Here is a 26,051-nt window from a genome sequence, read left to right as displayed (position 1 = left end):
GTCACAGTCTTCCAGAAAAGCCTGGATGAGGCACTTTGTGTCATGGTCTAGTTCATTGGATAGGGCTGGGTGCTAGGTTGGACTGGATGATCTTGGAGGTCTCTTCCAACCTGGTTGATTCTATGATTCTATAATTCTTTGTCTAGTTAAAATCAGAAAATAATTGCTTTTTTCCTGTCTGACTCTACTGCACTCTTTGAATAATCTGCATTGTTCAGCTACACAGTAAAATAAAGTTGCTTTTTTAATTCACCCAAGTTGTTTGCAAAGCCAGTTATTAGAACATACCAAAAACTCTGCATGTGGGTTTGGTTTTTTTTCCCATGCTGGAACTTTTTTTTTTTCAAACTAAATATTTTCCAATCCAATCCTGTTTTTGCTGTAGGTCCTCTTAAGGTTTGTCATTGATTTCTCATTTCTGACTTGGTTATAAAGAGAGAGAGACACACACACATATTTATATATGTATATGGTTAGTAATCTATTCATCACACTTCTGTGCAAGACCTAGCATTGCTGTAGGTCCTCTTAAGGTTCCTCACTGATTGTTCATTTCTGATCTGAATATAAAGAGACACACACACACACACACACACACATATATATGTGTGTTTAGTAATATATTCATCACACTTCTATGCAAGACTAGCATTTGCTGTAGGTCCTCTTAAGGTTTCTCACTGATTTTTCATTTCTGGTCTGAATATAAAGACACACACACACACATATATATATGTTTAGTAATACATTTATCACACTTCTGTGCAAGACCTAACATTTGCTGTAGGTCCTTTTAAGGTTTGTCATTGATTTTTCATTTCTGATCTCAATATAAAGACAGACACACACACACACACATATTTATATATGTATATGTTTAGTAATATATTCATCACACTTCTGTGCAAGACTAGCATTTGCTGTAGGTCCTCTTAAGGTTTGTCACTGATGTTTCATTTCTGATCTCAATATAAAGAGACACACACACATATATATATATGTTCAGTAATACATTCATCACACTTCTGTGCAAGACCTAGCATTTAAAAGTACAGTTGGTCACACACACTCAAGTTAGATTTATAAACTCCCATCAGCCTGGCAAAAGAAATTTAATACTTCTTTTAAGTTAAATGGAAGCTTAACTTAAAAGAGATAGTGGATTCCTTATTATACAGTAAACGTTCTTTTTTATATAATCTTTAAGCAACACAGATTCTGAGTAGTGTAAATCTTACAGTCTTAAGTTGTGCTGGGGGAGGTATAAGCTGGATGTTAGGAGGCAGTTCTTCCCAGAGAGAGTGACTGGCATTGGAATGGGCTGCCCAGGGAGGTGGTGGAGTCACTGTTCCTGGAGGTGTTCAAAGAAAGCCTGTCTGAGGCACTTAGTGCCATGGTCTGGTTGATTGGACAGGGCTGGGTGCTAGGTTGGACTGGATGATTTTGAAGGTCTCTTCCAACCTGGTTGATTCTATGATTCTATGCCTTTTCAATCTTCTTACTTTTCCTAGAGTCCAATTAGCAATGTTCTTAATTCTACCAAATATCTGTTCATGCTTGTTAGATTTACTGATTGCTTTACACATTTAGGTTGGTGAATAAAAATTTATTACTACCAAATAAATATTTAATGGTTTCAAATGTAAATTTACTGAATAACTTAGCATTGTTCTTTTGTGGTTTTACAGGAACTAGCCACGATGAAACAGATTCTAATTAGCCTACATGGTAAACACTGTGAACAACATTTACCTCAGTCTCGTATTGATGTAAAGAGTCCAACGGCAAAAAACAAATCAAACCCTTCAGTAAAACTGCTGCCAGAACATGAAGATGGGAATGTGTTTACACCCAAACCAACTTTATTTGTAAGTACTATGATAAGAGTAACTATCGTAAGCTTTATTGGTAATTCTCCTTGCTTGAAAGGAAAAATGTGGCTTCATCCTTCCAGGAGATGTATTGTTAATTCAGCTGAATACCTGCAGCTCTTCATGGGAATGGTCCATGATGAGGAGATAAATTACAGCTGATGTTATTTAGCTGTTTGGTATTTCTACATCTTGAAATTTACAGTGAGGTGGATTTTTTTTTAAGTGCCATTATAATATTACAATGTTCAGAGTGGTTAGCAAAATTTTAAGAGCTGAAGGAGTCCAAAAACTATGCATACAATTTTAAATCTCCCTGATCATGTATGAGGTGAGTGTGTGCATGTACATGGAGAGAGAGGAGCAGAAGTGAGGAAATGGATGTATTTATGTAGATCACAGAATCACAGAATTGCTTAGATTGGAAAAGACCTTGTGTGATGGTTTGGGCTCTTACCCACCCCTCCCCACACTTTGTATTTGCCCCAGCTAACTCAGACGGCCTCTGGGAATATAAATGAAGCTATTTATTTACAAGCAGCACAATATACAAGCAGCTATTTACAATATATACAGTTATATACAGAAATATACAAAAGATAAACAATACAGAAGCACAACTCCCCTCCCAGAAACCTGAGTCCCCAGGAGGGGCTCTCAAACCACCCCAACACCTCCCCTTGCCCTCTCAACCTTACTCCAGTTCTCAGAAAGAAGAGAGGTGCAGCCAAGAGGTTAGGGAGCAAGGTTAGTGGCAGCAAGGTTAATGAGATGTGACTAGGTCTGAAGGCAAAGGCAGAATGAAAGACAAAATGGAGAATATTATCAAATGTTTTCTTCTTCTTCTTCCCAGAATTCTCAGCAGGACTGTGAGCAAAGAGACACAACCATGTTTACCTTTTTCACTGCCCATTATCTACTTCTTTTACCAAAACATTCCAGCTTGCTTCAAACTAGCACACCTTGAAGCTCATTGAGTCCAATCATTAGTTTCACACTGACAAATCCTTGACTAAACCAAACCCCTCAGCACAACATCTAATCATTAGGAATTGCTGTGCTTGGAAAGGACCACCAGGACCATCCAGTCCAACCTTCATCACAGCAGCCTTCATCACAGACCATAGCCTCAAGCACCACATCCACTCTCCTTTTAAACACCTCCAGGCATGGCGACTCCACCACCTCCCTGGGCAGCCTGTTCCAGTGCCTGACCATCTGCTCAGGGAAGAACTTCCTCCCAACAGCCAACCTAAACCTCCCCTGATGCAATTTGAGGCCATTCCCTCTTGTCCTATCATTAGTAACTGGGGAGAAGAGACCAGCTCCAGCCTCACTACAACCTCCTTTTAGGCAGTAGTAGAGGGCAATAAGGTCCCCTCTCAGCCTTCTCTTCTCCAGACTAAACAAGCCCAGCTCCCTCAGCCACTCCTCATAGGTCAAGTTTGCCAGACCTCTCCCCAGCCTTGTTGCCCTTCTCTGCACCTGCTCCAGCACCTCAATGTCCCTCCTGTACCCTGGTGACCAAAACTGGACACAGTACTCGAGGTGTGGTCTCACAAGTGCTGAGTACAGGGACATGCGCACCTCCCTGCTCCTGCTGGTCACACCATTGCTGATCCAGGCCAGGATGCTGTTGGCCTTCTTGGCCACCTGGGCACACTGCTGGCTCATGTTCAGCCAGCTGGCCACCAGCACCCCCAGGTCCCTTTCTGCTAGGCAGCTCTCCAGCCACTCCTCCCCAAGCCTGTGGGGTTGTTGTGACCAAAGTGCATGAGCCTGCACTTACCCTTGTTAAACCTCATGCAATTGGCCTCAGCCCATGGCTCCTGCCTGTCCAAATCCTCTTCAGGGCTTTCCTACCTTAATATATATATTTATATATATAGTCTACATATATACCCTATGTATAGTTATATATACACCCTAATACATATATTTATATTCGTGTGTACAGATGTACACATATATGTACAAACATTTATTTTAAAATACAGGCCAAATATTGAGCTGACCTTTGTTACTATGGACACGTGATATTGTGAAACCATGTTTATTTCATTAGAAACTAAATACTTGGATTTAAGTCCTTCATGTGTCCTACATCAGACTTAGTGCCTCTAGTATTTGAAAGCTTCAAGAAAATAATCTTGCAGTTTGTGATCATGTGTCTAAACTGATATTCTTCCCCTGTTCTCAGCACTGGTCAGGCCACACCTTGAGTGCTGTATCCAGTTCTGGGCTCCTCAAGTCAAGAGAGATGTTGAGGTGCTGGAAGGTGTCCAGAGAAGGGTGATGAAGCTGGTGAGAAGAGGCTGAGGGAGCTGGGGGTGTGCAGCCTGGAGAAGAGGAGGCTCAGGGCAAAAGGGAGGCTGTAGCCAGGTGGGGTTGGGCTCTTCTCCCAGGCAACCAGAAACAGAACAAGGGGACATAGTCTCAAGTTGTGCGGGGGGGAGTCTAGGCTGGATGTTAGGAGGAAGTTGTTGGCAGAGAGAGTGATTGGCATTGGAATGGGCTGCCCAGGGAGGTGGTGTTCAAGAGGTGTTCAAGCAAAGCCTGGCTGAGGCACTTAGTGCCATGGTCTAGTTGACTGGCCAGGGCTGGGTGCTAGTTTGGACTGGATGCTCTTGGAGGTCTCTTCCAACCTGGTTGATTCTATGATTCTATGATTTAAAGATACCCAAATTGCAATGCTGAATCAAATAAGTTATGGCACCTATTTATACTTGAAACCACTTTTCTTTAAGTTAGACTGTATCCTTGCTGCATAACATATTGTGCTAGTTTGAAGCTGACTGGAATATTGTGGTGAGAAGAATTAGATTATAGGCTAAGTTTTCTGGTTTATGCTGGGTTATTTTACCCTGTATTTTCACTGTACTGCTTCTGCAAATAGGCTAAGCTAAGGTAATTGTGTGTTTATTATTAGATTAATTAGATTTTTAGCTAAGATATTGTGCTAGATTGAGGCTTGCTGGGATATTGTGGTGAGAACAATTAGATTATAGGCTGGGTTTTTTCACCCTGTATTTTCACTGTGCTGCTTCTGCAAATAGGCTAAGCTAATGTAATCATCTCTTTATTATTAGATTAATTAGATTTTTAGCTAAGATATTGTGCTAGTTTGAAGCTTGCTGGGATATTGTGGTGAGAAGAATTAAATTATAGGCTGACTTTACTGGTTTATGCTGAGTTTTTTACACTGTATTTTCACTGTGCTCCTTCTGCAAGGCTAAGGTAAGGTATTCATGTGTTTATTATTAGATTAATTAGATTGTTAGCTAAGATATTGTGCTAATTTTGAGCCTATCTGGAATATTGTGGTGAGAAGAATTAGATTACAGGCTGTGAAAAGGAAACTATGGTGATGTCTGCTGCACTCATAGGCTTGCTGAGATGTATAAGAACAAGAACACAAATATAGATAAGGGAGTTTGCTTTTGGGCTCTGGCTGCATGCACTTCTCTCCCTAAATTGCTAACTCATCTGTCTGCTTCCTAACCCCCCTGCCCAATTCTCCAAACTCACCTTGAACATAAGGCAAAATCTGCGGTGAGGGAGAAGTGTGGAAAGGAGGTGGAAGGGTGGTTGTGAGCCCCTCCTGGGGACTTTGGTTTCTGGGAGGGCTGTTGTGTTGCCTATTTCTGTCTATAGCTCTATCTATTATAAATACCTGCTTGGATCTTGTGCTAAGCTGTAAATATAAAGCTTCATTCCTTAATTTCCAGCTCGTCCGAGTCTACTCTAGGTGATTTCATATGAGTGTGTGGGTGGGTAACACCCAGACCATCAGACATATGTGCTATTTTGATTGAGACCTACATCTTTTTCTTCCTTTCTTTTTATCTAGTGGAGATTTAAAAACTCAATGGCTTACTATGAGGTCTGTATTGCAGCACATCAGGTACTGGGTTTTATAACGCAAAATGTAGGAAATTATTACATCTCTTGGATGTGTTGTTGATTAGGAACTCCAAATTTTCTTGGAGAAAAAACATTCCCACAGTGTTGCTTCATCCACAATCCTTTCAGTAGTATTAAATCATAGTGCCCAAATGTCATCTTTGAAGGAGCTATTCAGTGCTTGTACATTAGAAACTGTGACCAACTTCTCTTTGAAAAATCCTAGGCTGTTCAGACTTTTGAGTAGGGGACTAAAAATGGGCAGGTGGCAAAGTTTCTTCTTAGATGGAGAAAGAAGTACTGCTGTGAAAAGTCCTGCTAACCAGGTCCATTTCTAGAATGTCAAAAGCTTGCACAAATAGAGCAGAATTTAAAATTTTTTTTTCCATATCTGAAATCTTCCAAATGAATGAAAGATGAAGATTAAAATGTGAAGAGAACTCCCACCTAAAAGGCCAGCTGAATAAAACTGGATTTTAAAAATGGAGTGTCATCATCATAGGATCATAGAATCAACCAGGTTGGAAGAGACCTCCAAGAGCATCCAGGCCAACCTAGCACCCAGCCCTGGCCAATCAACCAGACCATGGCACTAAGTGCCTCAGCCAGGCTTTGCGTGAATACATCCAGGGATGGCAACTCCACCACCTCCCTGGGCAGCCCATTCCAATGCCAATCACTCTCTCTGCCAACAACTTCCTCCTAACATCCAGCCTAGACCTGCCCTGGCACAACTTGAGGCTGTGTCCCCTTGTTCTGTTGCTGGTTGCCTGGCAGAAGAGACCAACCCCACCTGGCTACAGCTTCCCTTCAGGTAGTTGTAGACAGCAATGAGGTCTGTCCTGAGCCTCCTCTTCTCCAGGCTAAACACCCCCAGCTCCTTCAGCCTCTCCTCACAGTGCTGTGCTCCAGGCCTCTCACCAGTCTTGTTGCCCTTCTATGGACATGTTCCAGCACCTCAGCCTCTTGAATGAAGGAGCCCAGAACTGGACACAGCACTCAAGGTGTGGCCTGACCAGTTCTGAGTACAGAGGCAGAATAACCTCTCTTGTCTTGCTGGCCACACTCTTCCTGATCCAGGCCAGGATGCCATTGGGTCTCTTGGCCACCTGAGCACACTGCTGACTCATGTTCAGCTACTATCTACCAGCAACCCCTGATCCCTTTCTTCCTGACTGCTCTCAGCCACTCTGTCCCCAGCCTGTAGTGCTCCTTGGGGTTGTTGTGGCCAAAGTGTAGAACCCTCCACTTGGCCTTGTTCAGTCTCATCCAGTTGGCCACTGCCCCCCCAGTGAGCCTGTCCAGGTCCCTCTGCAGGGCTCTTCTACCCTCCAACAGATCCCCTGCTCCTAGCTTGGTGCCATCTTCAAACTTCCTCATGCTGGACTCAATCCCCTGGTCCAGATCATCAATAAAGATATTGAACAGGACTGGGCTCAGCACTGCTCCTTGGGGAGTGGTTATTAATTCTTGGAGGAAAAGAAATAGAGAGTGAAGAGAAAATAGAGCTAGAAAGGGAGAAGTTTAGGGACAACAGACCAAAAAGATAGTACTTACTAACACAAGGGATTATACCCAACCCTGAAAGCAGAATTAGTCCTTACCTTGTTCAACCTCCAGTTAGTTTTATTTCTGTATACAACCAACCACTGAATTTGCCACAAGAATGTTAATTGATCCTGACCATATAGCAGCAGCCCATAGGATTAGAGGGCAAGGCGAAGTTGCTCACAGATAAATCTCTGTGATTAGAACACTTTCCACACCATCAGAAAACCACAGAATTCTTCTGTTTTTAATTATAATCGTTTAAGGATCACATTTCTGCATAAGGTGTTGGTCAGTTAGGCCAAACCTAAGATCTCTTTTCTAATTCCATCCCCTCCGCAACAGGGGAAAGTCAGAAATGAAACCTGTTTGATGCACATTTTCATTCTGACTGACATTTGGAAAGAAATTATTTAATTGCTGTTGTATAACCTTCTTTTGAAAACCCAGAAACAGGGAGCATTAAATACAGATTTGTATTAGTAGTAAGTTCAAATGCATAGTCTTGGTTTTATTGTATTTGCATTTAAGCACTGTGAAGTACATCAGAAGGAAAGAGACTTCAGCGTAGATTGTGTGTTTTTTCTTCTGACTTTCACTATCTTACTCTGCTAATTTTGAGCCTAGCTGGGATATTTTGGTGAGAAGAATTAGACTATAGGCTATGAAAAGGAAACAATGGTGATGTCTGCTGCACTCATAGGCTTGCTGAGATGTATAAAAACATGGACATAAATATAGATAAGGGAGTTGCTCTTGGGCTCTGGCTGCCTGCACTTCTCTCTCTCTAATCTGCTGTCTGCCTGACTAATCCTTCTGCTTCCTAACCCCCCCTGGCCAATCCTCCAAACTCACCTTGAATGTAAGGCAAAGTCTGGGGTAAGGTAGAGAGCTCCCCAGAGAGGTTGTGGGGTCTCCCTCTGTGATGGTTTGGGTGTTCCCCACCCCCCACACTTTGGAAATCACCCAGACTAGGCTCAGCTGGCTCTGGAAATTTTGAATGAAGCTTATATTTAGATCTTAGCACAATATACAAGCAGATATTTACAGTATATACAGTTATAGACAGAAATATACAAAGTAAAAAGGTAATACAGGAACACAACAGCCCTCCCAGAAACCTGAGTCCCCAGAAGGGGCTCCCAACTGCACTTCCACCTTCCCCCACCCCTCTCAACCTTACCCCAGTCCCAAGGAAGAACTGAGGTTCGACCAGGGGGTTAGGAAGTAAAGTGGATTGATCAGAGAGGCAGCAGAGAGGTTAGAGAGAAATGCTGCTCAGTGCCCCAGGAAGAAGAAGAAGCAGTAGTGCCTTATCTATGTTTGGATTCTTGTTCTTACACCTCTCAGCAAGCCCATGAATGAAGCAGACATCACCCTGTTTCCCTTTCACGGCCTGTGATCTAATCCTCACCAAAACATTCTAGGTAGCTTCAAACTAGCACACCTTCTCTGGACCCTTTCAAGGCCTGTCTGGATGTGTTCCTCTGTGATCTGTGTTAGATAGTATTGTCCTGCTCTGGCAAGGAGGTTGGACTCGATGATCTCCTTGGGTCCCTTCCAACCCCTAACATCCTGTGGGCCTGTAGAGGGGTGGGAAGAAGGTGAAGGGTGGTTGTGAGCCCCTCCTGGGGACTCTGGTTTCTGGGAGGGCTGTTGTGCTTCTGTATTACTTTTTAACTTGTATATTTCTGTCTATAGCTGCATCTATTGTAAATACCTGCTTGGATATTGTGCTAAGCTGTAAATACAAAGCTTCATTCTTTAATTTCCAGCTGCTAAGTCTAGTCTGGGTGATTCTTCTTAAGTGTGTGGGTGGGGCAGGTAACACCCAAACCATCACACTTACCATTTAAATGTTCTTTATTTGACAGACAAATAAGGAGGCTCCTGTATGGCACAAGAAACTGCAGAAGAAAACATCACCATAGCATTTTTTCCCAGAAATGATTCAAAATAATCCTTTGGGGAGCTTTTATTTGAAGAAAGTTATTTTTGCCACAACGATGCTCTTTCTACCATAGAAGCAAACAACCCTTTTGTTTTTTAACTGTTCTTTTATGGCTGTTAAATGGTCTTATGTGTCATAGAATAATTTTTAGATCCATCCTGTGAATAAAATGTGTGGAAATGATGCATGCAATGGTTTTACTAACATAGATTTGATTTTTTCTAAGATTAAATAAATGCTAGCATATTGTACGCTTTTGTAGTCAGGGCAGCTAACCAAAGAATCATAGAATCAACCAGACTGGAAGAGACCTCCAAGCTCATCCAGTCCAACCTAGCACCCAGCCCTGTCCAATCAACTAGACCATGGCACTAAGTGCCTCAGCCAAGATTTGCTTGAACACCTCCAGGCACAGCGACTCCACCACCTCCCTGGGCAGCCCATTCCAATGCCAATCACTCTCTCTGGCAACAACTTCCTCCTAACATCCAGCCTGGACGTCCCCTGGCACAACCTGAGACTGTGTCCCCTTGTTCTGTTGCTGCTTGCCTGGCAGAAGAGACCAACCCCACCTGGCTAAAGCCTCCCTTCAGGTAGTTGTAGACAGCAATGAGGTCTGCCCTGAGCCTCCTCTTCTCCAGGCTAAACACCCCCAGCTCCCTCAGCCTCTTCTCACAGGGCTGTGCTCCAGGCCCCTCACCAGCTTTGTCGCCCTTCTCTGGGCACCTTCCAGTATCTCAACATCTCTGTTGAACTGAGGAGCCAAGAACTGGACACAGGACTCGAGGTGTGTCCTGACCAGTGTTGAGTACAGGGCCAGAATAACCTCCCTTGTCCTACTGGCCACACTGTTCCTGATGCAGGTCAGGATGCCATTGGCTCTCTTGGCCACCTGGGCACACTGCTGGCTCATCTTCAGCTACCATCTACCAGCACCTCCAGGTCCCTTTTTTCCTGGCTGCTCTACAGCCACTCTGTCTCCAACCTTTAGCGCTGCTTGGGGTTGTTGTGGCCAAAGTGTAGAACCCTGCACTTGGCCTTGTTCAATCTTTAGTGCAGTCACATCAGTGTAATAATAAAACTAGAGCCCTTACGTGTGAGTATCGCAGCGTGTAATAGTGCAATGGACAACTTGTCATATTTAATAGTAAGACAATAAGCCACATCTTCCCAATAACGCAGCCTGCTTATTCCACTCTACCATCTCTTTAGACTGTTGAAAAGGTGCCTAATATTTTAAAGCTCTTTTTGACTGAATATAGTACATTTCTGTACATAACATAAAAAGAGAAGATATTATTTGGGTGTGTACTGAAAGTACTGCTCAGGTTTCATGAGAGGAACCTCCTTTTTCTTCACCTCTTTTTTCCTTGACTATCTCTTCAACTGATTGATTGTTCTTGAACAATAATTATTTACTATGTACTACTGAGCTATATCAAGCCTGTGATTCCTAGATCCACTTTTCCTCATCTTGCAAAAAGCATTTTGAAGCATAGCAAGACTTTGTCTGCTCCAGGTAAGCTTTGGTTTCTTTATTTTTTTTTTCTGAGAGAATGAGGAAAAATGCTAGCAATTGCACATCACAGCACTTAAATTATTGGACTATTTAACTCATTAAGTTGTGTGAGTGAGGAAGGCCAGGTATATACACAGAGATACTATCTTTTATTAGGCTAACTAATGTCCACTGAGGAAAAAATACACAATGCTTGGGCTCACAAACCTATCTGTACAGACATACCTGGATAAACTTTTGTTTCCTGAAGTCTGGGTTTTAGCTAACTTCTATTTTTATGTGAATAGAATCATTAACTTCCCTGTCATGTGAAACAGCTCCCATATGCAGATACTAATTGTAGTGGATATTTCATATGACTCACACACCCAGTCCCTAGTTTAACTTCCTGTGCTATCCTCTTTGTCTGTTATCACCTAATGATTGATAAATTTTAATATCTAGAAGGGCTGGTTTAGACAAAGGTAGAGTCTTAAGTATTCAGTTTGTTCTCCTATTGTATCCTCCTAGAAGAGCTGGTGAGATGTGGCCTGTGAGGTGGGTGGAAAAGTGACTCACACACCAAGCTCGTGGAAATGTGATCAGCAATGCATAGACCAACTGGTAACTCACAGATAGTAGCACCTCTTGGCAAGTTCATAGGCAATAAGTTTGGGGAAATAGACTGTACACTGGAGGGCTGAGTCTTGGAAAGACCTCAACAGGCTGGAAACTGGGTCAGCAAGGACTTTGTGAGGTACAGTAAAAGCAACTGCAGTCTCACATCTAGGACGGAGCAATCCGTACCATAGAATCATAGAATCAACCAGGTTGGAAGAGACCTCCAAGCTCATTCAGTCCAACCTGGCACCCAGCCCTATCCAGTCAACTAGACCATGGCACCAAGTGCCTCAGACAAGCTTTGCTTCAACACCTCCAAGGACAGCAACTCCACCACCTCCCTGGGCAGCCCATTCCAATGCCAATCACTCTCTCTGGCAGGAACTTCCTCCTAAAATCCAGCCTAGACCTCCCCCAGCACAACTTGAGACTGTGTCCCCTTGTTCTGTTGCTGCTTGCCTGGCAGAAGAGACCAACCCCACCTGGCTACAGCCTCCCTTCAGGTAGTTGTAGGCTGCACACCCCCAGCTCCCTCAGCCTCTCCTCACAAGGCTGTGCTCCAGGCCCCTCACCAGCTTTGTCGCCCTTCTCTGGACATGTTCCAGCATCTCAACATCTCTCTTGAATTGAGGAGCCCAGAACTGGACACAGCACTCAAGGTGTGGCCTGACCAGTGCTGAGTACAGAGGCAGAATAACCTCCCTTGTCCTATTGGCCACACTGTTCCTGATCCAGGCCAGGATGCCATTGGCTCTCCTGGCCACCTGGGCACACTGCTGGCTCATGTTCAGCTAGTACTGGCTGGAAAAAAGCTTAACAGAAACAGACATCAAGGTCCTAGTACACAACAAACTGAACATGAGTTAGCAATGAGGTAGTTGGCTGCATCCCGGGTGGTATTAAGAACACGGAAGCCAGCAGAGGGAGAGAAGTGATCCTTCCTCCCGTGTGGCTCATGGGAGACAACATCTGGAGTGCTGCATCCAATTTTGGGCTTGTTCAGTATAGACAGTGACATACTGAAGTGAGTCCAGCAGAGATTCACCAAGATTCAGGTGATTCACTAAAGGTAGTGAATGGACTAGGAGGAATGGAGCAAAGCTGGAGATGGGTAGGTTCAGACTGAACATGAGGAGGAAGTTGTTCAGCATGAGAGTGGTGAGAGCCTGGAATGGGTTGCCCAGGGATGATCTTTGTGGTCCCTTCCAACCCTGACTGCCTCTATGATTCTATGATTCCATAGATCCATAGATGATTCCACAGAATCCATAGATGATCAGAAACTGTAGCACCTGATATAGAAAGAGAGGCCAAAAGAACTGGAGCCGTTCAGCCTTAAGATCAGAGGGTTCGGTGGGGAAACATGCTGCAATCTCCAGTCACCAAATGGGATGGTAGAGAGGCAACAGGGACAACAGATCCAGACTCCTATCAGAGGTGCACAGCAATAGAAGACGAGGCAATGGACACAAGGCATACCACTAGAAAACTCAATTAGCTATTATGAAGAATGTTTTCACTGTAAGGGTAGTCAAATACTGGAACTCGTTGCCCAGATCTGGTGCTGGAATCTTTATCCTTGGAGATCTTCAAAACTCACCTGGACAGTATCTTGAGCAAGCTGGCATAACTGGACCTGATTTTGAGATGGACTAGATGACTGATTTCCATAATTCCTATCCAACCTTAATTGCTTCATGGTGATATTTCTAAATAAGTTAATATCATAGAACCAGTCAGGGTTGGAAGGCACCACAAGGATCATCCAGTTCCAAACCCCCTGCCATGGACAGGGACACCCTACCCTAGATCAGCCTGGCCACAGCCTCATCCAGCCTGGCCTTAAAGACCTCCAGCAATGGGGCCTCAAACACCTCCCTGGGCAACCCAGTCCAGCCTCTCACCACTTTCATGATGAACAACTTCCTCCTAACATCCAATCTGGGTATACCTCTCTTCTAGCTTTTGCTCCATTCCCCCTAGTCCTCTCACTCCCTGAGAGCCTAAAAAGTCTCTCCCCAGCTTTTTTGTAGGCCCCTTCAGATCCTGGAAGGCAACAAAAAGGTCACCTGGGAGCCTCCTCTTCTGCAGAGTGAACAGCCCCAACTCTTTCAGTCTGTCCTCATAGTACATATATAGTGGCATTCATTTACTTTTTACCATCCAAAAGACACAAAGTGTTTAATTCTTCCATGGAAATAACAATACAGAAGCTCATTGTGATGCTTCCAGAATGAACTGTGTGTAGCACACTTCTGTGTCCTCTAGGCAGATTGAGTTTCTAGAAAGATGCAAGAATTTGGCTGGTCTGTGACAAAATTTTACTGACATTTAAACAGTTCTTCAGATAATAAAGTGACATTCTGGAAAATTTGGAGGGGTTAGAAAAGTGTTAACAGGCTCACAGGCCCACAGGATGTTAGGGGTTGGAAGGGACCCAAGGAGATCATCGAGTCCAACCCCCCTGCCAGAGCAGGACAATACTATCTAACACAGATCACAGAGGAACATATCCAGACAGGCCTTGAAAAGGTCTGGGGGAGACTCCACAACCTCTCTGGGGAGCCTGTTCCAGTTTTCTGGGAACCTTAGAGTCAAGAAGTTCCCTCTTGTGTTGAAGCAGAACCTCTTGTGCTGCAGCTTACACCCATTGCTCCTTGTCCTATCCCAGGGAGCAAGTGAGCAGAGCCTGTCCCCCACTCCTGGCCAGCCTTCAGATACTTACAAACATTTATCAAATCCCCTCTAAGTCTTCTCCAGACTAAACAGCCCCAGGTCCCTCAGCCTCTCCTCATAAGCCATGCCCTCCAGTCCCCTCATCATCCTCGGAGCCCTCTGCTGGACCCTCTCTAGCAGATCCCTGTCCCTCTTACACTGGGGAGCCCAAAACTGAACACAGTATTCAAAATGGGGTCTCATTAGGGCAGAGTGGAGGGGGAGAGGAGAACCTCCCTTGATCTGCTGGACACACTCTTCCTAATACACCCCAGGATGCCATTGGCCTTCTTGGGTCCATCTTTAACTTTGCAGACAGTAATTTGTTAGCATATACCGATAGCACATTAGACTCCTGCTTAGTTCTTGTAATCCATTTAGTCCCTGTGTAAATCTCTTCACTATGTAATTTCTTTCTTCTCTTTCCCCTTGAAGACTTTGTATTTTTCCTGTGTCTCCTCGATAGACTCCAAGGGTATAATTAATTGTCTAGGAGGAGACCTTTTAAGCTTTTCATGTGGAAGCCAGAATGTCACTTAAGTACAACTATTCCACTGTGAAATGCCCTCCAGCAAACATTAACGAACCTTTTTGCACTTAAGTAATGAAAAGGTTCAGCTGCGTTACCTGCACGGCATTTTCCACTGATGTTCTTTCTCACAAACATCTGTCAAATGAATTATTCCAAAATTCATCTTCCTGGTCTTTGCATTGTCCCACTGTAGTAAACCTCCTGTTTACTACTAGAGATGAGTGAAAAATGATGAAGTTTATAACGGTAGTCATGCATGTACACAACTTGTGACTGAAGTGTCCAACCCATATAGTCATCTTCAGTTCCTCTTTTCAAACCCAAGGAAGGGAAAGAGAAAAGTCTCTACCCACTATTACATTTCTTGGTACATTAGGTTGGTGTTACTTAAGTGCTAAGTTTCGTAAGCATCTGGGTTGAACAGGAAAGAAGGAAGGACACTGGATGAGGCACTTAGTGCCATGGTCTAATTGACTTGCTAGGGCTGGGTGCTTGGGCTGGATGATCTTGGAGGTCTCTTCAAACCTCATTCATTCTATGACTCTATGATTTGGTTCAGACATTTAGGTTAAGATGTTTTTGTCTCTCAAGGTGTTTTTTTTAGCAGTACAATTACTTTCTCACCTTTCTAGAAGCAAAGAACCTCTAACAGGTCAAGAAAATTCCTTATTTGAGGAAGAAAATTAAAACAGAAAATTGCCTTTTTTAAATTTTTTAATAAGGACCTACATTTTTAAGGCTTGATGCTGAACCCTGAGGTCACACTTCACTGAAGTTGTAGTTTCTAAATATTTTCTGTGCAAAGACATAATGTGTCATTGGGATTTGTAGTCTTCCTGCCCTTCACAGCTTCCTTACAAAACCATGATGAAACATGGTGAAAGAAGAACAACTGTACATTCAGATATTAGATGTCTAGTATTTGTCCAGTATCTCTGGGATAGAATTTGCCAGCACTCATACTTTAGCTGTTACTTTCTCTTTCAGTTATTATTTTGTATGGTAACTAGTTACAGGGGAAAAAAAAGGACCATCAACTCTACTATGGCATCCTGGCCCGGATCAGGAACACTGTGTTCAGTAGGACATGGGAGGTTATTCTGCCCCTGTACTCGACACTGGTCAGGCCACATCCTGAGTGCTGTGTCCAGTTCTGGGCTCCTCCACTCAAGAGAGATGTTGAGGTGCTAGAAGGCATCCAGAGAAGGACAACAAAGTTGGAGAGAGGCCTGGAGCACAGCCCTGTGAGGAGAGGCTGAGGGAACTGGGGGTGTGCAGCCTGGAGAAGAGGAGGCTCAGGGAAGACCTCATTGCTGTCCACAGCTATCTGAAGGGAGGCTGTAGCCAGGTGGGGTTGGTCTCTTCTGCCAGGCAACCAGCAACAGAAGAAGGGGACACAGTCTCAAGTTGTTTCAGGGGTGGTCTAGGCTGGATGTTAGGAGGAAGTTGTTGGCAGAGAGAGTGATTGGCATTGGAATGGGCTGCCCAGTGGGGAGGGTGGTGGAGTTGCCGTCCCTGGAAGTGTTCAAGCAAAGCCTATCTGAGGCACTTAGTGCCATGGTCTAGCTGATTGTACAGGGCTGTGTGCCAGGTTGGACTGGATGAGCTTAGAGGTCTCTTCCAACCTGGTTGATTCTATGAAATTCTATTAAATTCTATACTAAGCTTCTGACATCTGCAGGATAGCCAGGTGACATTCTTTTGATCTTGGTAAGATCACAGAATCATGGAATCATAGAATCAAGCAGGTTGGAAGAGACCTCCAAGATCATCCAGTCCAACATAGCACTCAGCCGTAGCCAATCAACTAGACCATGGCACTAAGTGCCTCATCCAGGCTTTTCTGGAACAACTCCATTCATCAACTTCCTTGCCTTTGGAAGATATGACTTGAAGAGCATAAATTTCTGGAAGCAAATTATTACCTTTTGAAGTGTTCATGTTACCATATTCATGTGTCTCAGTCCTCAGTCTGTTGCACGTCTACATGAAGACAGCTTTATACACAACACTTTGAGTTGGTAACAACCTGTCATCTTTCAGGGTTGCTCATTAGGGAGGTCTGTCGAGGAAAGGCTTTATCTCCCTGTTAACATTACCTTGCCAGACTATGTACTGAGTCAAAGCAGTCTATCCCTGGTATTTTCTTATACCAAAGGATACTGAAAATCTATATTCATTCTTGACCTTTGAAAATGAAACAAGTATCCCTTGAAGATCAAGTTTTGCTTAGTGTCTTTGGGCAATATCATCCCCTTCTTAAATTCCTAGCATTGATTGGGAACTCTTGACCTTTGAAATGCATATTTCCATAGCTTAACTAAGGCAGTTACACTTGGAATATTTCAGGTTGAAGCTGGGCATAATTCAGCAGCAATACAGGGTTATAACTTTGGGGGGACAGCAGTGGATGTAGTCTGCCTGGACTGCAGCAAAGCCTTTGACACTGTCTGCCACAACAAGATCCTGGCCCAGCTGGCAGCTCGTGGCTTGGACAGATTCACTCTGATATGGGTCAAGAACTGGCTGGAGGGCTGGGCCCAGAGAGTGAATAGTGCCACATCCAGTTGGCAGCTGGCACTAGTGGTGTGCCCCAAGGATCAGTGCTGGGCCCAGTCCTCTTCAATATCTCTATTGATGATCTGGACAAGGGGACTGAGTCCAGCATCAGTAAGTTTGCAGATAGCACGAAGCAAGAATCAGATGTGGATCTATTGGAGGGTAGGAGAGCCCTGCAGAGAGACCTGGACAGACTGGGTTGGTGAGCAGAGGACAACAGGATGAGATTAAAAAGGCCAAGTGCAGGGTCCTACACTTTGGCCACAACAACCCCAGGCAGCACTACAGGCTGGGGACAGAGCAGCTGAGAGCAGCCAGGAAGAAAGGGACCTGGGGGTGCTGGCAGAGAGTAGCTGAACATGAGGCAGCAGTGTGCCCAGGTGGCCAAGAGAGCCAATGGCATCCTGGCCTGGATCAGGAAGAGTGTGGCCAGTAGGAGAAGGGAGATTATTCTGGCCCTGTACTCAACACTGGTCAGGACACACCTCGAGTCCTGTGTCCAGTTCTGGGCTCCTCAGTTCAAGAGAGATGTTGAGATACTGGAACATGTCCAGAGAAGGACGATGAAGCTGGTGAGATGTCTGGTGCACAACCCTGTGAGGAGAGGCTGAGGGAGCTGGGGTTGTGCAGCCTGGAGAAGAGGAGGCTCTCAGGGGAGACCTCATTGCTGTCTACAACTACCTGAAGGGAGGCTGTAGCTAGGTGGGGTTTGTCTCTTCTCCCAGGCCAGCAGCCACAGAATGAGGGGACACAGTCTCAAGTTGTGGCAGGGAGGTCTAGGCTGGATGTTAGGAGGAAGCTGTTGGCAGAGAGAGTGATTGGCATTGGAATGGGCTGCCCAGGGAGGTGGTGGAGTCACTGTCCCTGGAAGTGTTCATGCAAATCCTGGCTGAGGCACTTAGTGCCATGGTCTAGTTGATTGGACAGGTCTGGGTGCTAGGTTGGCCTGTATGCTCTTGGAGGTCTCTTCCAACCTGGTTGATTTTATGATTCTGTAATTCTATGGCTAGAAGAAATGGGCAGCACCTGGGAATTATGACAGAGTGGTGAGTATTACCTAAGCTTTGGCCAGTAGAAGTACAGCCCTTGACAGAAGCTAGACCCTCTGCAGCTCTTTAAGCTCTCTGCTGACAGCAGAAGAGCCACCAGCTTTGCTCCACAGAGTCCATTTTGCAGGGTTCCCTGCACTTTTTTCTCACTTATAAGATTTCTATAACAATAAATACCTCTATTTTTTCCTTTTTCTTCCTTTTTTTCCCCTTTGTTTTTCTTTTTAAATTTTTTTTTCCTTCTTTATTTCTTTTGTGTGTGTGTGTGTGTGTGAGAGAGAGAGAGAGAGACTCCTTAGGACATTGAAGCTGAGTTCAAATAAACAGTGAATTTTAATCAGCTTACCCTTTAAAGGATGAAAGGGACCCAAAAAAAATGAGCACATTTTATCCCCATGAAAGCAAGAAATGGCAGTAGTATGAAATGCAGAAAGTTGGGATTGCTCATGAAATAGCTTTTTACTCAGAAACTTACATGTTTTCATAGACTGTGTGCCCTTTTGGAGATACTACAGAAATAACCTCTGCAAAAGAGAATGCTGCATTGATTGAAGCAATAGAATCAACTTTGTTTGACCATGAATAATTGAAGTCTTTGTGTTAATGCTTCTTTTAAGGAGTAGTGGATCAGTAAATGTAACTTAATTGCAGGAAAAGTCTTATGGATGGAATTTATGACTGTATTTCAATGAAAGTCTTTTCATATTTCCTTTTGGTTAAATAGAGGAAGGATTACTTGGATTATTCATCGCTGCAGCTCAAACTGTTAGCAATTCCCAGTGCTCCTCTTTATCATCATTTTAGAGATACATACTGCAGCGTGCAATGCTTCCTTTTTGCTGTCTTATTCAGTTCTTTAGAAGAGTTTGTTTCGCTGTGCATTATTTTTATCTATAGCCTGGCAATGTAGTGCTTGACTTTTGACAAGAGAGTTGTCAGCTTGAATGTCTACATGGATTTTAAAGAGGACATGGATTTTAAAGAGGTTTGTTGCTAAAGAGCAGTGGTGTTTTCTAAAAGAGTAAGAAATAGTCTCACCTATTTTCTCTCTGAGACCTCAAGAGAGGGTCGTTTCTGTGCCCAAGCTTCCCCTGTGCTGGTGTAGTGCCACACATACAGACTTGTCACTCGCCGTTTCACAGGCCTATGGTTTCCAAGCACACAGCTCCCAGTGCCAGTGGAGCCCTGTAAACAGAGATTCACAAGCTGTCATCCAAAGCTATGTGTAAAATGTTGACACAAAAATTAGTATCACTCATCTCTGCGATGCTGTAGGAAGTGTAGGCAAGGAAAAAAAACATAGTATATTTTGGTGCAGTCTATTCAATTGTCACCTTTTTATTCTTGGGGGTCAAATTACTTCAGGATATAAATAGAATTAGAGTGAGCTCTTTTTTTTTTTCTGGGATATTGAAAGGAAAACGTGCTGCAAGGATGGCTTAGTCCTTCTTTATGGGCACTTATCAGAGATTTCTCTTCAGGTCTCAGGTACAGTTCAGACAACTCCTAAGAGATCATTAGGCACCACTTCTTTTAGTCCTTCTTTACAGACACTTATCAAAGATCTCTCCAGGTCTCAGGTACAGTTCAGACAACTCCTGAGAAGTCATTAGGCACCACTTCTTGCACATTAATCTTTAGTTTACTGATTGAAATACTGTCCCCAAAATCCACTCAGTATTTGTAAGTAAAGGAGTACGTGCCTGAAAGTAATGACTAGCAGTAAAGAGACTACTATGTCATTGACTTGAGCCTTACTGAATTACCACATTCTTTGTCATTTTGTGTCATTTCTTCCATTATTGCAGTAATTAACTTTGCAGAATTGCATTTGTTCCATTCAGCAGGGAATGGAGAACAATAATAGTATTTACCAACAGCAGGAGGGAGCTTACCTTTCTTTCTCAACCCTGTAAAATCTCTGCAGGCTAATCTCAACGCACAGCTAGGGAGCCCTCCTACACAATGGTGACTGTCTGAAACCTCCCTTAGGGAAACCTAAGGGAGCTGATTAGATCTGCTGTCAATGAACACCAAATGCCCATTCCTATGAAATATAGTGGGATTTCATTCACACCTGCCATTTCAAATCCATACAGGCTGAAACCTTTGTCAAACACTTTTAGACCATGACAGTAACTCTGAGATCGCTGAGTGACTGAAAAACAAGTACAGAGCATTTTCAGTGCATTCAGCTCTTGAAATTATAAAGAAACAAACTGCCTCAATTCTTGCATTTCCAGATGCAGTAACATCTGGATCAGTGCTGGGTCCAGTCCTGTTCAGTATCTTTACTGATGATCTGGACCAAAAGATTCAGTTTATAAGTTTGCAGATGACACCAAGCTAGGAGCAGGTGTGGATCTGTTGGAGGGTAGAAGAGCCCTGCAGAGTGACCTGGACAGGCTGGATGGGTGGGCAGAGGCCAATGGGATGAGATTGAACAAGGCCAAGTGGAAGGGTTCTACACTTTGGCCACAACAACCCCAAGCAGCACTACAGGCTGGGGACAGAGTGGCTGAGAGCAGCCAGGCAGAGAAGGACATGGGGGTGCTGGTTGATAGTAGCTGAACATGAGCCAGCAGTGTGCCCAGGTGGGCAGGAAGCCAATGGCATCCTGGCCTGGCTCAGGAACAGTGTGGCCAGTAGGACAGAATAATCTGTCCCTGTACTCAGCACTGGTCAGGCCACATCCTGAGTGCTGTGTCCAGTTCTGGGCTCCTCAATTCAAGAGAGATGTTGAGATACTGGAAGGTGTCCAGAGAAGGACGATGAAGCTGGTGAGGGGCCTGGAGCACAGCCCTGTGAGGAGAGGCTGAGGGAGGTGGGGATGTGCAGCCTGGAGAAGAGGAGGCTCAGGGCAGACCTCATTGCTGTCTACAGCTACTTGAAGGGAGGCTGTAGCCAGGTGGGGTTGGTCTCTTCTGCCAGGCAACCAGCAACAGAACAAGGGGACACAGTCTCAAGCTGTGCTGGGGGAGGTCTAGGCTGGATGTTAGGAGGAAGTTGTTGGCAGAGAGAGTGATTGGCATTGGAATGGGCTGCCCAGGGAGGTGGTGGAGTTGCCGTTCCTGGAAGTGTTCAAGCGAATACTTGGTGCCATGGTCTAGTTGATTGGAGAGGGCTGGGTGCTAGACTGGACTGGATGATCTTGGAGGTCTCTTCCAACGTGATTGATTCTATGATTCTTCGACATAGAGAGGGTTTTTTGTTCTTCTTAAATTAGATACCAGGGAAGGCTACTGCTGCTGCTTCAAACTATAAGTAATGTCACCTGGATTGCAAGTGATGCAATGGCTCATTGCAAAATGCTTCTGGTGATAGAACAGGTGGACCAAGCCGGTCTAACCTACCGTGATTAATACTTATCTCACAGGGGAATTTCACTATGTTCTAATAATTGTTTTAATGTAAGATTTCAAATAACAGGGATGGAAGCTGATGTGGTATTGATAAAAGACAGTTTGTGCATTTCCAACCTGCTCTATTCACATGGTCAAGCGATGCTAACGTGAGGCCAAAAGAGAACGAGTTACCATCCTCTTTATCCCATGCTTACTTCTTTCCCTTTCCAGTGAAGTCATATCCAAATATGAAACATAAAGCTTGAAACATTTTAGTGCTGCATGGAGCACTTCTAAAAACATTTACATTTCCTACATTTAAAAACAGGTCTAATGAGATTTTATTTTTATCTTGCTCCTGCCAAAATACCTGTTTTAATATTAGTTTCTTTCTCCTGTGCAATAAAATATGGCTTTTTTTTTTTTTTCCCCACATGTTGCATGCAGTGATGTAGTATCTCATGGCAATTTGTGCCCCATACCATGTGCCAGATTTAGGAATCATTAGACCTTACTCTTGAATTGCACAGATGTTCTAATCACTGAAAAAAAAGCTTTGTAGGTTTTTTTCCTACAGGTTGCATGCAGTGATGTAGTATCTCATGGCAATTTGTACCCCATACCATGTGCCAGCATTAGGAACCATTAGACCTTACTCTTGAATTGCACAGATGTTCTAATCACTGAAAAAAAAGCTTTGTAGGTTTTTTTCCTACAGGTTGCATGCAGTGATGTAGTATCTCATGGCAATTTGTGCCCCATACCATGTGCCAGAATTAGGAACCATTAGACCTTACTCTTGAATTGCACAGATGTTCTAATCACTGAAAAAAAAGCTTTGTAGTTTTCTTTCCTACAGGTTGCATGCAGTGATGTAGTATCTCATGGCAATTTGTACCCCATACCATGTGCCAGCATTAGGAACCATTAGACCTTACTCTTGAATTGCACAGATGTTCTAATCACTAAAAAAGGCTTTGTAGTTTATTACTCTACAAAGTTACTGATCTAGGTAGAAAGAAGCCTTGTTTTGTGAAAAGATTGAATCAACTTTTCCTCTCCTTTATCTTATTTATATCTTTCAAGCAGCACTGGGATTAAAATGTGTTGTTAAAGTCTTGCTTCATCCAACTTGCCACATGAGTTGCGAGTCCGTGCGTAAGCAGGCTCTGTAGCTTAACTAAGCATGTTGTGAACCGGTCAGGTAAATGCATTTGAAATGGGCTACAACTCATGACCTGCAGTTTTCCATGCCATAACACAACAGACATAGACCAAGACTTCATTAAGTCACCCAGCAACAAAGATATTTGGGAAGTAAATGTGAAAATACATACACACATAGAATCATAGAATCAGTCAGGGTTGGAAGAGACCACAAGGAGCATCTAGTTCCAATCCCCCTGCCATGGGAAGGGACATCCTACCCTAGTGCAGGCTGATAAATATATATAAATATATATATATATAATATATATAAAATATAAAAAATGAGTCTTTATTATTAATATTTCTTATTTATTAAATAATATTGTTAATTTTCTTAAACATTTATAAAACATAATAAAAAATTTTAAAGGTTTTTGGTTGGCCTCTTGATCTGAGAAAAAACATTTTTACTTATTTTTTATATTTTTACTTTTTTTTAAAAGACATTTTGAAAAGGAACAATGAAAAATGTAACTTTAAAAAAAAAAAGTTAGTTTAATACAAGTGAAAACTAAGCTGTTTGTAACAGATTATCATAGAATTTATCATAGAATCAGACGGGGTTGGAAGGGACCACAAGGATCATCCAGTTCCAACTCCCCTGCCATGGGCAGGGACACCCTACCCTAGAGCAGCCTGGACACAGCCTCATCCAGCCTGGCCTTAAACACCTCCAGCAATGGGGCCTCAAACACCTCCCTGAGCAACCCATTCCAGGCTCTCACCACTCTCATGCTCAACAACTTCCTCCTCACTTCCACTCTGAATCTCCCCACCTCCAACTTTGCTCCATTCCCCCTCGTCCTGTCACTCCCTGATAGCCTGAAAAGTTCCTCCCCAGATTTTTTGTAGGCCCCCTTCAGATCATGGAAGGCCACAAGAAGGTCATCTTGGAGCCTCCTCTTCTCCAGACTCAACAGCCCCAACTTGCAGTCTGTCCTCACAGCAGAGCTGCTCCAGCCCTCTGATCATCCTCGTGGCCCTCCTCTGGACACGCTCCAGCATCTCCACATCCCTCTTGTCAAAGGGGCTCCAGAACTGGATGCAGTACTCCAGGTGGAGTCTCACCAGAGTGGAGTAGAGGGGGAGAATCACCTCCCTCACCCTGCTGGCAAACACTTCTCCTCCTGCAGCCCAGGCTCTATTTGGCTCTGCAGCCCAGGCTCTATTTGGCTTTCTGGGCTACAAGTGCACACTGCTGGCTCATGCTGAGCTTCTCATCCAGCAGCACCCCCAAGTCCTTCTCCTCAAGGGCTACTCTCCAGCCACTCACTGCCCAGCCTGTATTGGTGCTTGGCATTGCCACAACCCAGATGCAGGACCTTGCACTTAATCCTGTTGAAGCTGATGAGGTTGGCTTGTGCCCACCTCTCCAGCCTGTCCAGATCCCTCTGGATGGATCCCTGCCCTCCAGCACAGATGCCACACTACACAGCTTGGTATGGTCAGCAAACCTGCTGAGGCTGCACTCAGTGCCTCTGTCCATGGCATTCAACATTTACCTTCTGTAGCATTTTGATTTTTTTTAAATAGCCATCGTACTTACTTCTCTGAGAAGAGGAACCTTTCTGAGTTCCATTGTTCCAGTGTTGGCCCATCGATCTTTTTCTGACTACACCTTGCCTAAGTAAATGAAACTAGACAAACTGTGTGGAAGTATTTGCTTCCTTGACAGGAGGAGTTCACCACGAGGCAAACTGAAACCATGAAGGGGGATGCAGCTGTGCCTTTTCATTACAGTGCACAATGAGAAATCCAGATAGTTCTCCATCCAGCAAGATGAATATTCTCACCAACTCCCTATGCCCCAAAGTGAACAGGAGATAGGATGCATGTGCAGCCATGTTTTATCAAGCTTGATCAGCTTTCTCATAGTGGAGGACAGGAAACTATGAGGTCGGTAGTGTTTCGTTTATTCATCAACTTGTGATGGGCCATTAAATGCAGCAGATGTTCTGAGGAGTTTTGGGCTTCACTGTTGAGTCCAAACACATTCTTTGTCTTCTTCACACAATTACATTTCTCTTCTATGGTGTGACCAGGATGAGAAATCAAGTACACCTTCAGAAGCTGTTATGAGAAGCACGTTTCAAACTACTGACTCACCCTTCTAGCTGCAGCCTGAGGTAGGTTTTTTTCTTTGTTGTCATCCCTCCTGACAAGTTGTGCTAGTTTGAAGCTAGCTAGAATGTTTTGGTGAGAAGAACTAGATTACAGGCTGTGAAAAGGAAACAATGATGATGTCTACTTCACTCATAGGCTTGCTGAGAGGTATAAGAGCAAGAATCCAAACATAGATAAGGGAGTTGCTCTCTGTCCGGGCTTTGATCTGCATTTCTCTCTCTCTAACCTAACCTGGTTAATCCATCTGCTTCCTAACCCCCCTGGCTGATCCTCCATTCTTCCTTGGCCATAAGGCAACAACTGGGGTAAGGTAGAGGGGTGGGAGAAGGTTGAAGGGCAGTTGGGAGCCCCTCCTGGGGACTCAGGTCTCTGGGAGGGCTGTTGTGTTTCTGTATTACCTTTTACCTTGGACATTGCTGTCTATAACTGTATATATATTGTAAATAGCTGCTTGTATATTGTGCTGAGCTGTAAATATAAGCTTCATTCGATTTCCAGAGCCAGCTGAGTCTAGCCTGGGTGATTTCTAAAGTGGTGGGGGTAACACCCAAACCATCATAGAGGTGATATTCAGTTATTCATCTCACTTACTGAAAGATGTTTAAAGTGTCACCAGTGTAGGTCAAACCTCACTTGGTCTTGAGGCAGATGCAGAGAAAATCAGTATTTGCCATTGACATTTTCTTTTTCATTACTTGCTCTTTCCCAGTCTTCCTTAAAAGAAAATTAAAAAATGTCAATCAAGCTTCCAGGATCTGTTGAATAAGATAATGGCCGTCTGAGTTCTTATCATTAAGGCAGACAGAACACCCTTGTATTTCAGTATCCTCCAACTGACTGAAAATTTCCTTCTGCTACCAATAAAGGCTGCCTCCTTCCTATGGGGATTTATATTTTCTCCACAGAGACACACAGTTTAGATAGACAGGAGTCAGTATATAATTCTTTGTGCTCCTTTGGGAAGTCCATTGGACAGGTCATGGAACTGGGGTGTGAAGTGGCAAAAATGAACAACAAAACCACAGCAACCCACAGTTTACTTAAACTGAGAACTCTGAGCTATGGTGCACATGGCATGAGTGCTCTGCAGGCTGCCCAGAGTGAGCCTCAAATGCAGAATTGCAGAA

General features: G+C 43.9%; 1 protein-coding gene across 2 annotated transcripts in view; it reads left to right on the top strand.

Annotated features, from left to right (window-relative positions):
- The window catches only part of PIBF1 (progesterone immunomodulatory binding factor 1), a 178,322-nt gene extending 168,857 nt beyond the window's left edge, over positions 1-9,465 (top strand). The window contains exons 16-17 of one of the 2 annotated variants that reach the window (XM_064141083.1): positions 1,689-1,868; positions 9,197-9,465. In XM_064141083.1, coding sequence (XP_063997153.1) covers positions 1,689-1,868; positions 9,197-9,253 — 237 coding nt within the window. In that variant the 3' untranslated portion in view covers positions 9,254-9,465. Of the gene's footprint in view, positions 1-1,688; positions 1,869-9,196 lie in introns of those variants that run through there. The other variant, XM_064141089.1, reaches the window with a different exon arrangement.
- Positions 9,466-26,051: the final 16,586 nt, after the last annotated feature.

Source organism: Pogoniulus pusillus, chromosome 3, assembly GCF_015220805.1.
Source record: "Pogoniulus pusillus isolate bPogPus1 chromosome 3, bPogPus1.pri, whole genome shotgun sequence".
NCBI lineage: Eukaryota > Metazoa > Chordata > Aves > Piciformes > Lybiidae > Pogoniulus > Pogoniulus pusillus.
This window is presented reverse-complemented; position numbering and strand designations above follow the sequence as displayed.